This window comes from Alternaria conjuncta (genome assembly GCF_024043145.1).
Source record: "Alternaria conjuncta strain BMP 0040 chromosome Unknown scaffold_5, whole genome shotgun sequence".
In the NCBI taxonomy this organism is placed as follows: Eukaryota; Fungi; Ascomycota; class Dothideomycetes; order Pleosporales; family Pleosporaceae; genus Alternaria; species Alternaria conjuncta.
This window is the reverse complement of record NW_026250094.1, coordinates 2,057,258-2,071,716: the sequence shown is the minus strand read 5'-3', so window position 1 is coordinate 2,071,716 and position 14,459 is coordinate 2,057,258. Positions and strand designations below refer to the sequence as shown.

At 41.3% G+C, this 14,459-nt stretch overlaps 4 protein-coding genes across 4 annotated transcripts; 3 read left to right on the top strand and 1 right to left on the bottom strand.

Moving 5' to 3' along the window:
- Positions 1–127: 127 nt before the first annotated feature.
- Positions 128–1,017, top strand: J4E85_004327 (uncharacterized protein; the record flags this gene model as incomplete). The annotated part of the gene is made up of 4 exons (XM_051468586.1): positions 128–130; positions 185–691; positions 736–897; positions 943–1,017. The coding sequence occupies 4 exons, from the start codon at positions 128–130 to the stop codon at positions 1,015–1,017; spliced, it is 747 nt and encodes a 248-aa protein (XP_051328178.1).
- A 919-nt stretch (positions 1,018–1,936) lies between these two features.
- On the top strand, positions 1,937–3,114 carry J4E85_004326 (uncharacterized protein; the record flags this gene model as incomplete). The annotated part of the gene is made up of 3 exons (XM_051468585.1): positions 1,937–2,135; positions 2,225–2,726; positions 2,772–3,114. The coding sequence occupies 3 exons, from the start codon at positions 1,937–1,939 to the stop codon at positions 3,112–3,114; spliced, it is 1,044 nt and encodes a 347-aa protein (XP_051328177.1).
- Positions 3,115–3,962: 848 nt separating this feature from the next.
- J4E85_004325 (uncharacterized protein) lies at positions 3,963–5,030 on the top strand (the record flags this gene model as incomplete). The annotated part of the gene is made up of 1 exon (XM_051468584.1): positions 3,963–5,030. One exon carries the CDS (start codon positions 3,963–3,965, stop codon positions 5,028–5,030), a length of 1,068 nt encoding a protein of 355 aa, XP_051328176.1.
- A 555-nt stretch (positions 5,031–5,585) lies between these two features.
- Positions 5,586–7,093, bottom strand: J4E85_004324 (uncharacterized protein; the record flags this gene model as incomplete). The annotated part of the gene is made up of 2 exons (XM_051468583.1): positions 5,586–5,953; positions 6,010–7,093. The coding sequence occupies 2 exons, from the start codon at positions 7,091–7,093 to the stop codon at positions 5,586–5,588; spliced, it is 1,452 nt and encodes a 483-aa protein (XP_051328175.1).
- Positions 7,094–14,459: the final 7,366 nt, after the last annotated feature.

Sequence of the window (14,459 nt, the reverse complement as noted above, 5' to 3'; positions counted from 1 at the left end):
TAACGTGCCACAGCTTAACACCAAGCACAAGCTTTTCCAACCCGGGCAGACTGTCGTCGATCTCGTATGTTTGTCGCCTTCACTGGAAACACGATGCTAAAGGTCCCCAGGGTTTTGCACCAGGATCATGGTCCCAGGTTCGCCAGATCCATCTACACAGACTACAACATCTTAATGTCTCCAGGTTGCTGCAGATCGTACTGCTCCAGAGGGTCGTGTCATAGGTATTGACTTGATACCCGCACAACCCCCGCGAGGTGTCTCCACCATACAAGGCGACTTCCTGTCACCTGTAATCCAAGACGAGGTTCGAGCCTATGTGCGAGATCCGGACCTGGGCAGACCCAGAAAACAGGTTTCTGCGAAAGCAAGCGAGGGACTTACCGAAGAAGAGCTGGACGACATGGAACGAGGATACATTGACATCGAACGACATGCTCATCTGGAGGGCGCAGAACTCGAGCCGATTGGGCGCCCAGCAGAGACCAGTGACAGAGAACAAGATGCTCCAACTAGGCTCTCGTTGAAGGAGAGGGATATGCAGCAGGGCAGAGCAGTAGACGTGGTGCTCAGCGACATGTCAGAACCCTGGGACCAAACGGCCGGCTTCTACAAGAAGAGCCTTAGTGACCCATATTTTAGGATGATGAACACCAGCGGAAATGCTTTCAGAGACCACGCCGGCAGCATGGTGGGTAGTCCGCCGATCACTCTTGATTTTACTAAACTTCGTAGGACTTGTGCATGGCCGCCCTGACATTCGCTTTCGATACGCTCAAGACTGGCGGCCACTTCCTCTGCAAGTACTACAAAGGATCGGAGGAAAAGGCATTCGAGACAAAGCTAAAGCGTCTCTTCGCCAAGGTGTACAGGGAGAAGCCGGAATCCTCTCGCGCTGTAGGTTTTTCCGCACAGTGGATGTTCCACGCTGACTGGCTCCAGGAATCTAAAGAGGCGTACTTTGTGGCACTGCGCCGCAAAGAGACACCGACGAAGGAGGAGGTCTTTGGAGAATAATCAGGGAGACACCGCCTTACGAAGTGCTTATTACTACTGTATTTCTGCATCTTACTTCGGCCCGAGAGGTGCAGATCCCAAGGAGCTCTTGAGCACGTTTTGCTATTGAGACAAGGACTATACTCATCGGCGCCCACATTCCGACGTCATGCAGCCACATGGATGTATCACACACACCGAAGGAGCGTTGAGAGGTTAGATCCCGGTTAAGAAACCCATCCACACACCGCGTGATGAGCTAGAGCTCGCTTAGAAGTGGCAGCATGGGAGCCTATGATGTAGTTACACTCGATTGCCAAGCTCGACTTGAATACAACGTGGCGTTTTTAAAAGTGCATGAGAGAAATAGGTAACAAGTGCGTGCGTCGGTCCTGGAGGATGAGGGCGCGTGCTGCCTCGAGATGCCTCGATGCCAACATGGCCGAGTCTTCCCAAGAGTCAGTCACATGGCATATTCAGGTGGCGGCGGTTCATCTAGTTGGCGGATAAGAGCCTCAGACCCGGTATTAATAGCAGGCCGTGGTACCTGGTGACGGATCTGGAAGCGTCTCGTCCCATGTTCGGGAGATATGTCAAGCATTTTTGTGGGCCCATGTGACAGGGATGCTGGAGGTGTGAGGTTGCTTAAGGCACTGCATTAGGACATGCTTGCACGCTGGTCCAGTAGGGCGCCATGCGGGATTTGATGTATTCTGGAATTCCTTTGACGATGTTGGGTGCGCTCGAGGGAAGTGGCCGCGCTGGAACAAAGAGGGCGAGGACGGCCAACTTGACTCGCTCGGCTGGCCTGAGCTGGGGTTGCAAAGCTTCTAGAGCCGAAACCCAAGCTTATCACGAACCGCACGTTTTCTCCCATCAACGGATCAACCCACCGATCAATCTAAACCGAGTTGTGCGACGTGGCCAATGAGTGCCGATAATGGATTTCAATAACCCTAATGCGTATGGCGGCCAGTTCGCCAATTCCCCGCAACACGCCCAATTCGATGCACAGGCGCGGCTCCAGCAGCAAGCCAACCCACATGGGCAGTACGGGCAGTCCCCGTCGTTCCCGGGCATGGGTGGCGCCATGGGGAGTAATGGCATTCAGCCAGGAGCCCCGTATCTCCAGCAGCGAGGTAAGCCAGTGACGTGCGCGTTTCTTGTCCTGCCCTATCGCCGCCCGTGGGCGCGTTCCTGGCAGCCTGGCTGACATGACACCATGGAGCAGCCGCCATGCAGCAGGCGCAACAACAGCAGGCGCAACAGCAGCAGCAACAGCAACACCAGCTGTCGTCGCCGAGCCCCTACTCGAACGCGCCCTATGCGCAGACGATGCCCTCGCCTGCCCACCACCAGTTTGCCCAGAACCGCCAGACGGCCTCCCCTGCCAGCACCACTGGCCAGGCACCCTATGCGACACCGCAGCCACAGCCCTCGCCCAGCAGCATGCAGACCAACGGCCAGCAGACCCCCATGAACCTCCAGCTGCCCGTCAAGGCGGAGCCGCCCCAGGTCCAGACGCCCGTGAAGCAGGTGCCCCCGTCGCCAGTGTCGCCCGCCAACCCGGCGCGTAATGCAGATCGCGTCGCAACCCTCCTCGACATCAACAGCATCCTCATCAAAGAAGTCTGCGAGCTCCAGACGCAGGGCAAGGCAGGCCAAGTCGGGCCCACGCCAGAAGGGAAGCCCGAAGGCGACAAACCGCAGCCATCCAAGGAATACGTAGAGTAAGTGCTGCGCATCCCTTGCGCGACGTCAGCTAACAACCCCAGCTACATGCGCCGCCTCCAGGCAAACCTCGCCTACCTCGCGCAAAACGCGGAGAAGGTGCCCAAGCCTGGACAACAAATACAACCGGGGCCCGCCATCATGTCGATACCCGCTTCGCCCGCCGAGCTCGTCAAGCTATACACCAAGCTGCAGGAGCTATTCCCGGGATGGAAGGGGCAAACTCCACAAATGAAGCAGTCGCCCGGACCCCAACGGATGAACTCGAATGCGTCACAACCACCGAATAGCGCAGGCCTGCAGCAAAATTGGGGGCAGAATGCGATGCAGCAAGGCATGCAGCAATCACAGCAACAACAACAACAAACGAAACAGGAGAACCAATAAGGGCGGGCTAGCAACCTCCATCGCAGGCGTATGGACGGCGTCACTGTACTTTTATACCTCGTGTAAGATTGGCGTAGGCAACATGTGCTTGCCATGGGTGTTTAAAGAGAATGCGCAGAATAACTGGACATCCGGTACTTGTGGAAATCATTATCGTTGGACACAAGCAGTCCAGTCAAAGGAGCGTTATCGATAGGCGATTGGCATGGGATACATTTCTATAATTCGGAATTCAAGATTGGTTGATACAGGCAGCTGCGGTCGTAAGAAATATGGCTAATGAGACACTGGCAGATCGGAAGTCGCCAGAGAACATGCATGGCGTCATGACGATTGATTTGGTACAGCACACGTGGGATGACAAAGCACGCTTCCAAGACTTTGTCATGGGCTGCTCTCAGTCACGCCTTCCTCTTCACACCTCCTATCTGCATCTTTCCGAACGGCAACGCACGGCAAATGTACCTTTGATATCCATGGATCTACTACAGTGTTAACGCTAGGCTAACACCCGGTCGGCTGCGTTGACAAGTGGAGTCGTTTTACGAGACGGGTCCAATCATGCGCAGTCGTGTGCTGAATAACGCTTCATGGCGATGTGTAAGGTCATTAGTCTAACGCCAATCTACAAAGGTGGAGGGACATGAACTGTGCACAGTTAAAACATGCTGACATACCTATCACTAAAGGCATCAAGAGTATCACTAACTAGATACGAGATGCTCATCATGACTATGCATCCAACAGTTTCCAAGGACATATATTTACATGGCAGTTAAAAGTGCCCCATGCAACTCGCTAATTACACCACAAGAGACGACCACCAGGCCATTTTATAGCACAGCGCAATGTCCCCTAGAAGACTGACTTCCCTACTGTCTTTGGCCCTCTTAGGTCTCGGCACATTATCCTCACCTCTCCCTGGTCCCGCCCTTCCTCTCCCAGCCAGAACAGTAGCTCAGCTTTCCACAGTCCCAACCTGGCTGGAAAACATTGCCGTCCGGCCAAATGGCGATCTTCTTGTCACCCAACTAGCTCCAGTCCCCATACTCTACACCATCAAGAACCCATCACTAGGAAACGCAACCCTAGAAGCAATCTACGAATTCCGTGCTACCAACGTCACCGATCTCCTCGGAATCACAGAAACAGCCCCAGACACGTACGCGATTATCGCTGGAAACGCTACAACCAACTCGACTGGCTACGCCGGTACCTGGTCCGTATGGCAAGCCACCTTCGCCTCGCCCGACGTCTCCATACCCACAGTCCACAAAATCGCCAACGTACCTCAGGCAAAACTACTGAACGGCGCCGCCGCACTGCCGTCCGATCCTTCGATTGTCATAATAGTAGATTCTCAATACGGCCTTCTCTTCCGTCTCGACACGAAGACTGGGACAAGCGATATCATCGCCGATGGACCAGAATTCAAGCCTTACCCGGACCTGCACAATGCCACTGTGGGATTCGGTGCCAATGGTATCAAGATCCGCGATGGGTGGCTGTACTTTAGTAATTCGGACCTCATAGCCATATACCGCGTTCCCATCACTGCAAGAGGGTACATACCGCGTAGCTCCAAAGGAGTCGTAGAACTATACGCCAATCTGACTGCGGTGGCCGACTTTGTAGATGACTTCACGTTTGGGTCAGACGGCACACTGTGGGCTGTGAGCAATTACGAGAACACTGTCATTGCTGTGAGTCCAGGTGGGAAGAAGATAGAGGTAGTGGCAGGTGCAAAGGGGTCAGTGACGTTCGCAGTAGACACCGCGGCAGCGTTTGGAAGAACGGACAGGGATCGGGATGTGCTATATGTGAGCACTGCTGGGGGTTTGGCGATGCCTGTCAATGGAAGTGTTGTGGTGCCTGGGAGCATCGTCGCGGTTGATACGAGGGGGTACGCGTGTTAGGAAGGATATGGTTGGCCTTGCAAGACTCCACATGTGTACGTCGCTTTGGCGGTGTCAAGCTGACTGCATAATCTCTATGTAATTAGAACAAGACGTGAGATTAAGATTGATGCATGTGCTTCGTCGGGTAGAACAGAGAAGAAGCAATATAGCAACAGCATCATTGGGGCTTGCGTCAGTGAATGCTTCTCTCCAACCCAACATCACCGCGTCAGCTTTCAGCGAGCCACAGAATGCAAGGGACAAGAACTGAAATCAACACTCTTCTATTCATCACATATATCGCTACACCAATCCACCACACCCCCTCAAACACAACTGTAACTAGAAGTTAAACAAAAAAGCAATATGCTGAAGCGATCGTTTTGCATCAGAGTGCGCATACGTTCGTTCTATGCCCATGAAGCTCCCCAGAGAACAAAGCCTGATCCCAAGGATATACCCAAAAATATACACACACACAACAAACAGAGAAGAAGTCTTTTAACCACACACAAAAACGCCTAGCCCATCCGTCTTACTTAAAAAGAAGCGGGGAGAGAGGAAGTTAGGCACTTAAGCGGCACCAGCGTAGACCTTGCCAACAGCCGAGAGGCCGCTGCCAGAGTTAAGCTGGTTCTCACCGTCACCGACCATGAACCAGGAGTAACCCTGGACCTTGTCGGAGCCGTCGAGGTAGGCCATGGCGTCCTTGAGGAAGCTGGCGGCTTGCTCCTCGGAGGCGCTGCCGGGGTTGAGACCGAACTCTGTGATCCAGACCTTCTTGCCACCCATGTCGGCGGCCTTTTCGACCTGGGCTTGGAAGCGGTCGATGGTCTGCTCGTCGTAGATGTCGTAGAAGTGGATGTTGGTGGCGTCGACCTTGGCGTCGGGGCAGCAGTCGTTGAAGCGGCTGAGCCAGTCCAATCCCATCGGGGCAGGGCCTTTTTAAGTCAAGTCAGTATGTGTCCCACATGCAATTCGTAGAGCCAAAACTTACCGTTGGTGACGGAGGGTCCGACGATGGTGACCTCGGGGTGCGCGGCCTTGACGGGGTTCATGTATTCCTTCCAGGCGGTGCAGGCGGCTTCGGGGCTGAGGTTGCACTGCGAAGTGTGGTCGCACTCGTTGAATCCCATGACGGCGGTGGAACCCTTCTTGACGGCCGTGTCGACGTTGGCGAGCCACTCGTCGGCGGAAGACTTGCTAGGACCGTGCATCATGGGGACGAAGGAGGTGCCGATGTCGTTGCTCTCAACCTGTCCCCAGTTGTAACCGAAGCCGAACTTGCTGCCGAAGGTGGTGCAGAGGTGAGCCTCGTTGTAGGCGAGACCACGCTTGACGCCACTGTAGCTGTTGCCAGCAGTGGGGGAAGGAGCAGCGGAAGAGGCGACGGAGGTGGCCGACTCGACGGGCTTCTGGGGAGCGGATGCGGTGATCTCGGGGGTCTTGGAGGTGGGGGCCTCAGGAACGGCAGGGTACTCAGCCTTGGAAGACGAAGCAGCGGGAGGAGCGGCGGGGTACTCGGCAGCGGGAGAGGTGGTGGCCTCAGCTACGGGAGTCTCGACGGTGCTCTGAGCAGCGGAGGAAGTGGGCTTGTCGGCAGGAGGAGCGGCAGGGTACTCAGCGGCCGTGGAGCTTGACTCAGCGACGGGCATGACTGAAGAAGGGACTCCGTATCCAGTGCCAGCGGCAGATGAGGTAGGGACAGCAGCACCGCCTCCGGGAGTGACGGTGACAGTGACCTTCTCGGAAGCAGTCACAGTGACGGTTGCGCCACAGACACCAGTGGAGGCATCGGCAGCCTCGACCTGCTTGTTGCCTCCAGCAAGACCGGAAGGCTTCTGGTAGACGGTCTCGTACTGAGTGTAGGTGGAGGTCGAAGTGGTGTCGATGGTGGTAGTCTGTTCACCAGGGTAGGCACCAGTACCGGTAGCCTGAGCCATGGCCGTGGTGTTTGAGTTACCCCATCCGTTGACAGGGTAAGCAGCCCTGTGGTGGAACTTCTCGTGCTGGTAGTGGGGAACAGCCGCAACGGCGGAAGCGAGGGCCAAAAGGCCAGTAAACTTGACAGAGGCAGACATGTCGATGTTCGTTGTAGATTGCAGGTTAAGGATGTGCGTTACGCTTTGCTTGTAGGGTATCGATCGATGAGTAAAAGCAGATGCGGCTAACCTGAGCGCGAAATCGTTGGACAGTCGAACAATGAACGTGGTAGTCAGAGAGCGACAAGAGAATGTACCGAGCAGAAATGCTCAAAGGAGTGGACAGGCAACGACCGTGTTTGGTGTGAGTCTGAGGATCAGGATGTGACAAAAAGAACGGGGAGGGCGGGTGATTTTCAACTTGATATATTTTTCGCGGGGAATCCGGGCGCTCGATCCTTTCGCAAATGCGCCTGGCTAGAACCTTTCACACCTTCAGGCTCTGCGCAAGCGGGTAAGCCAGGGGTTCAGGTGGAAATAACCTACTTGGCCATTCACAGCTCAGAAGAGGCCTGAGCCGCTAAGGTCGTGGTCCGTCTTGATTAGCTACCGCATGGCGCCGTGCGTTTCACGTAGCCGCCACATTCAGGTACACCCGCTCACCGACGCATGCCAGCAGGGGCCGTTTACCGTTTGCGTCGGTTTCGGTGTCAGATCTGCTTTTTGCGTCTGCAAGCTGCTCTATCGATAGATGTGAAAGTCATCCTGTCAGACATGTCGCCCACGTGAATGTTATCGACGTTCGCTGTGTGGTGTGCGTTGGTCTCCACATAGTGACAGGACCACAGATCCTTCACAAGCCTTGGTACTCGCGGAATCCCAAGGGGTGGGGCCGGGCGCAAAGACCGCGCGGGTTGATCGAGTATTCTAGACCATGGTTGGGGGAGTTAGTAATTTAGTAATTACTAAGTATTACTAAATTAGTAATACTAAGTAAAAAAAAGTTAGTAATTACTAACACTAACTTCTTACTAATAGTTAGTAATTACTAACTAGTAATTACTAATTTAGTAATACTTAGTAATTACTAAATTACTAATTAGTAACAAAAGACTTAGAGATTTTTATCTTTCTTACTTTATAGTATATATCTAAGTATAGCTACTATATATAATAGTATCTCTAATACTTTAAGTTTTATAAGTATATATATATAATAGATATATTATTTATATATTTTATCTATAGTATATAGCTTATATAGTTCTATAAAGTAATAATAATAAAAAAATAATATTAAAATCTTTTTAAAGCTTTATATTTAAATAACTAGACTAAGTAATATATTATTACTTTTAGTAAAAAGTTAATAGTTTATTCTATTACTTAGTATATTAATAAAGATAGTAATTATATAGTATATTATTATATTAGTTATAGAAGTAGTAGTTTAAAACTTTAAATAAAGTATTTTAGTACTAGTAAATAGTTATATATCTTATAGCTTAGTAGTTTAATATATATATAGCTCTAGAAAAGAGTATAAGTACTATATAGTAATTAGCTAAAACTAAAATATATAATTAATAAATAGTTAGATTATAATCTATATATAGTATAAAAAGATATAAATATTAATCTAAAAATAAACTTTTAATAAAGCTTAGAAATATTAAAATAAACATAATTATATATATAGCTTTACTAGTAGAGTTATATTATTAAGTATATATAAATAGTAGAAAGTAAGTTTAGCTTAAAGTATAGTTTAGATTAAAAGTTTTAGTTTAGACTAGTATACTTTATATAAGCTTTTCTTAAACTAAAAGCTATTAAACTATTAAATTTTAATTTACTATTAAATTATAAATTAAATAAAAAAAAGAGTATATAGTATATATCGCGTCTAGAAGTATAGAAATAAATAGAAGATAAATTATTATATTATAAGCTTACTTAGAAAGCTCTCTTAAGTAGTAAAGCTTCTAAGAGCTTATCTTAATCTATACTAGTATAATTACGTGCTATACTCTTAAGAAGTATCTAGAGGTACGTTCTATAATATACCTTCTAAGTAGTTTATAAGAGTAGACTACGTAGTTATAATAAGCGCTCTTATTATAGCTAAGAACACTAATTACGTACTTATTAGAGCGTATATAGCGCTAAGAGCTTACTTAGCGTATACGCGCTAATTATAATATTACTAAAAATTATTTAATTAGCTAAACGCTCTCTACCTCTTACCTAAAATAAGAGTAAGTATCTCTAATTTTTATTAGTACGCTTACTAACTCTAGTAGCATACTCTATTATACTAATTAAACTAAGTATACCTCTTTATATCTATCTCTAAGCTTTTTAGTATTATATTAAAGAGAAATAAGTATAAGTATAAGAATAGCTACTCTTCTAAGAATAAGTAGTCTAGTTCTAGCTCTATAAGTACCTCTAAAGTAACTTCTTTAAATTTTAGTTATGTAAGCGCGTTAAAGGCTAAGCTATTAAGCTCTAATACCTCTAACTTCTCTAAGTATCTAGCTACTCTCTCTAAGTTAGATAATTATAAGCGCTTAAATAAGCTCTATAGTATTTCTAGAGGCTTTTCTAAGCGTAGTTCTTCTAGTAAGAAGTAGAGCTCTAGTTCTATAAGTGCTTCTACTTCTACTTATAACCTATTTACTACTCTAACTTATACTTCTAAAAAGTCTAATCTATTTACTAAGTATAGTAATATAGTTACTTAAGAGTAGGCTAATAATATTTTATATTATAATAAGCGCGCTGCCTAGAAGTACACTAATAAGTAGTATACTTATAACCTTAAAGCTAAGAATAAGATAGAGTAAGAGTATTATAACTAGATTACTTATAAGCATTATATTACTAGTTAAGCTATAAAAAATAAGCAGCGTCTACGTTATAAGCGTAATAAGTAGATTAAGCGTAACTTAGAGCGTAGTAATAAGAATTCTAAAGCTAAGGTAGTTACTAAAACTAAGCGTATTAAGTCTAAGAATAAGCGCTTTATTAATAAGCAGCGTACTAAGTAAGAATATTTTAAGATTCTACTTCTAAGAGCTATTAAGCTCTATTAAGAGATAGTTCTAGAGAAAGTAATCTACTAAGCGTAGTAGTCTACTAATTCTATTAGCGTAATAGAAAAGTATAATAATAAGTAAGCTAGTAAGACTACCTAGAAAGAGTATACTAATTATAATTCTAACGTTACTACGCTCTCTTAGAAGCTTTCTAGTAATTTCTATAAGTATTCTACTAAAGTTACTATTATAGTTTCTAGTTCTTTAGCTACTAGTAATACTTATTCTAATATTCTCTTTCTAGGTTCTTCTAGTTCTAAGAGCTCTACTTCTAAGAATTCTATTACTATCTTTTCTAACGCTTCTAAGCTTTCTACTAAAGCCTTAGATAAGCTCTCTATTTCTTAAGAGAGTAGCATAGTTTATAATACTTTACCTTTCTCTAGCTCTACTTCTAAGAAGAGGCGTTTTTTTATTATTATAAGTAGTATAGAAAGCTTTCTCTTTAATCTAGAGCTTTCTATCTAGTCTAATAGTTTAGATATTACTAATTCTTTTAATAAGTATAATAATAAGAAGTATAATAGTAAGAAGTATACGCTTAATAAAGATTCTAATAATAAGAATAATAGAGCTTTAGTAACTAAGTCTATACGTAAGTGCAGCTCTAAGAAGCCTATTTTTATTACTACTAGTAAGCTTTACAAAATAGTATACTTCTAATACTTCTAGTCTATAAGTACTAGAAAGACTACTAACTTTCTCTATAAAAACTGCGTAAGTATTAATAAGAGTAAGAAGTCTAAGCGCTACCTTACTAGTGCTATTAGTAATTATAGATATAATAATATATACGTATACTCTTTTTTAAGCTTAAGAAGCTTTACTAACTCTTTTTTTTAGACCTAAGTATATAAAGAAGGTTACTAAGCGTATAGTTAATTAGTTTTGCACTATAGAGTAAAACCTAAAAACTAGTTATCTACTTAATATTAAGAACTCTTACTTTTATAAGCTTATCTATAATTATAATACTACTTTTAAGTAGTACTTTAAGTATAGCTATATAATCTAAAGGCGTAGTAAGAAGTAGAGCTTTAATACTTTAAAGATAAAGTATAACACTAATAAGTCTAAGAATACTTCTAGTATTAAGTAGTCTTAATCTAACCTTAATAATAAGACTAATAACACTTCTACTTCTAAGTAGCGCTCTTCTAGTAAGTTTTATTCTAGTACTCTAACTTCTTAGTACTAATAAGCTTTATAAAACTTTATCTAGTAGTTAAGTAGGTTAACTATAATAAGACTATAGATAATAGTACAGCGCTCTCTAATAATAATAGAAGAACGTCTTCTAAGACTATTACTAATAATACTATTATAGTTATCTATAAGAGTATTACTACTAAACTTAGTTATATATTTACGTTTATAGAGAAAGTTATACTCTTTTAGTTCTTTATCTTAGAGTTTAAGTATCTCTAAGCTTATAAGAATACTACTAATAACTAGTAGTACTTCTTTAACTTTGCGCTTAGATAACTAAAAGAGTATTACTCTAATTATAGTTCTAGGTATATACTTTCTTATCTTACTACACTCTTTAGAGCGTATACTTTAATAAAAGTCTTTTCTAATAAGTAGTTTTCTATAGGCTTATAAGAGAGGCTACACTTAAAATATACTTTCTACTACTCTCTATAAAGAGTAGCTAAAAACTCTTTTATACTTTATAAGCTTTATAATACTACTAATAATTTAATATTCTTTATATTTAACTACTTCTTAAAGTAGGTAAATTACTAAACTAATAGATTTTTAGTAAGTCTATTAGCTAGTATACTCTTAGTCTCTAGATACTTAACTCTAAAAGACTCTTTAGTATACTCTTATCTTAGCTACATATTTTAGATATTAATATATCTAAGACGTATTATTATACGCTTATTAGCGCTAACTACTAAGTATATAGTCTACTAGTTATTATAGAAAATTATCTACGCTACTTCTAAAGTAAGTATAAGCTTCTAAAATAGCCTCTTAAGAGCTATTACTTCTTTACTAATATACTTAAGAGTAAGAAGCTTTACTTTTATAGTTAAAGTTATTATAGTTACTTATTACACTACTTTCTAAATAATAGTACCTCTAAAGAGTATAATAAAGTAGCTCTATAAAGAGCGCCTAGTCTCTAGGTTATCTATAAAAGAAGCGTTACTATAAATTATAAGCTCTACTCTAAAGTACGCTCTATAGTAGATAGCCTAATAGTAAGTCTTATATAAGTATATAATTACTTAGTTAACTACTTTAATATACTTTTTACTTAGGTTTATAAAAAAGTGTAAAAGCTTTAAGGCAGCGTATACTATATTAGACTATAGCATAATAGCTATATAGAGTAGTAATCTAATATATTCTTAGTAGTCTTTAACTATCTTCTTATCTACTTTATCTATTAACTTTATAAGCTCTTAGCTTAGAAGTAGTGTAGTAGAGCTTAAAGAAGTACTTTCTAAGTTAAACTTCTTAGTAAGCTTATCTAAATACTTATTATATATAAGCGTTATAGTATAAGTAGCGTAATTATATAATACTCTTACTTCTAGAAACTATTTAACTAGGCCTTTCTCTTCTAGATTATATACTACTTTTATTATATTAGTAACTTATAAAGCTTCTTAATAAGTAGTATAGTAATATATAAGTAGTATATTATTAACGTAGAAGAGTAGAAGAATCTTTCTTTATTTATTAAAGAAAAGATAAGACTCTTCTTTAGAAGTAATAAGACCTACTTTCTTTACTATATATAAAAGCTCTTTATACTAGAGTAGTAGAGAGTTCTTTAGTCTATAGAGAGCGCGCTTAAGCTTTATATACTTACTAAGCTTCTTAAAGCTATCTAGTATATTATATACTATAACTAGCTAGTGCTTATAGTATATATAAAGAAATACTTCTATAATATTAAATTAGAGAATCTCTAAATTAAATTTAGCTACTATTACTATTACTATTCTAAAAGAGTATAAGGTAAGTGTTACTATATATATAGAGTATATAGAATTAATTACTTATAGATCTTCTCTTACTACTACGTAAGCTTTATACTTAATAAAGTAGCTATTCTAATTAACCTTATATATAAATATCTACTTTAGTAGAAGTAAGCGCTCTTATACTAAGAAGCGCTTAATTTTCTTCTAGGTATCTACTTAATAGAGTATATTAATCTTCTTATTATAAGCTTTATAAAAGAGCTTTCTATATAGATAGTTACTAAGATCTTTATACTTCTTTAGAAGTAGTAGTAGTTAATTATAGTATATACGTTTAGATAGCTTATACTTCTATAAGAGTATATTACCTAAAATTATAGCTACTATAATTAAGTAAATAGTTATAAGCTCTTTCTAGTCTTCTTCTACTCTATATAAGTATTAAAGAAAACTATTTAGAAGATTATTATCTTATATACTATTCTATAGATTATATAGCGCATAAACTTCTAATTCTTCTACTTCTAGATCTTTGCGTTACTCTTTAATTCTAGAGCTTAATTATATTAGTTCTTTATAATTACGCCTCTAGCGTATTAGTCTAGAAGTAAGTAGTAGTTTTATTTTATTTTATTCTAGAGAAGTTCTAAACGTAGAGCATGCGTAGAAATATAGTATACTTAGAGGCACTCTATTCTAATAAGCACTATATACCTTATTCTAATAAAAGCTCTTTATATTAGAAAGCTATTTATTACTTAGTACTAGTAGGCGCTCTTCTTTAGTTTAGTGCACTTTCTAGGCGTTACTATTATACTTCTAACTAGACCTTATAGTCTAGTACGCTCTAAGCTCTAGTATTTACTTTAGAGTAAATAGGCTAGTATACTCTTAAGAGTCTATATAGATTTCTAGTAGTTAGCTAGCTAAGCTTTCTACCTATATAGAAGATATATTATATACTACTTATTAATTAAGCTAGCTAGCCTATTTAATAGCAAGCTATAATATACTACTTTCTAGCTTCTAGATAGAGTCTTTAGAAGTATACTAGTCTTATATCTTATCTACTACAGCGTAGAGCTAGTTAAAGATATTTTTATACACTTCTTCTATATTATATAGCTTATTCTTATATAAAAGATTAATAATATACATAAGCTCTTCTACTAAGTACTTCTAGCTATCTTTAGCGCTGCTTTTGTAAAAAAGCTTCTTATTAAAGCTTACGTTTTTTATTATAATTATTTAATTAAGCTTTAGAACCTATATTCTATAAATATTAAACGCTCTATATTCTACTAGATATCTAATATAGCTTCTTAGTATAACTTTAAAGTTACGCTTATCTTATCTAGCTACTTACTCTCTATTAAGTAGGTAAGCTCTACAGCTATAGGCGTAGATAGTACTCTAATCTAGGTAAAGATTAGCTATAATAGTATAAACTCTCTTACTATACTTTATATACTATATATT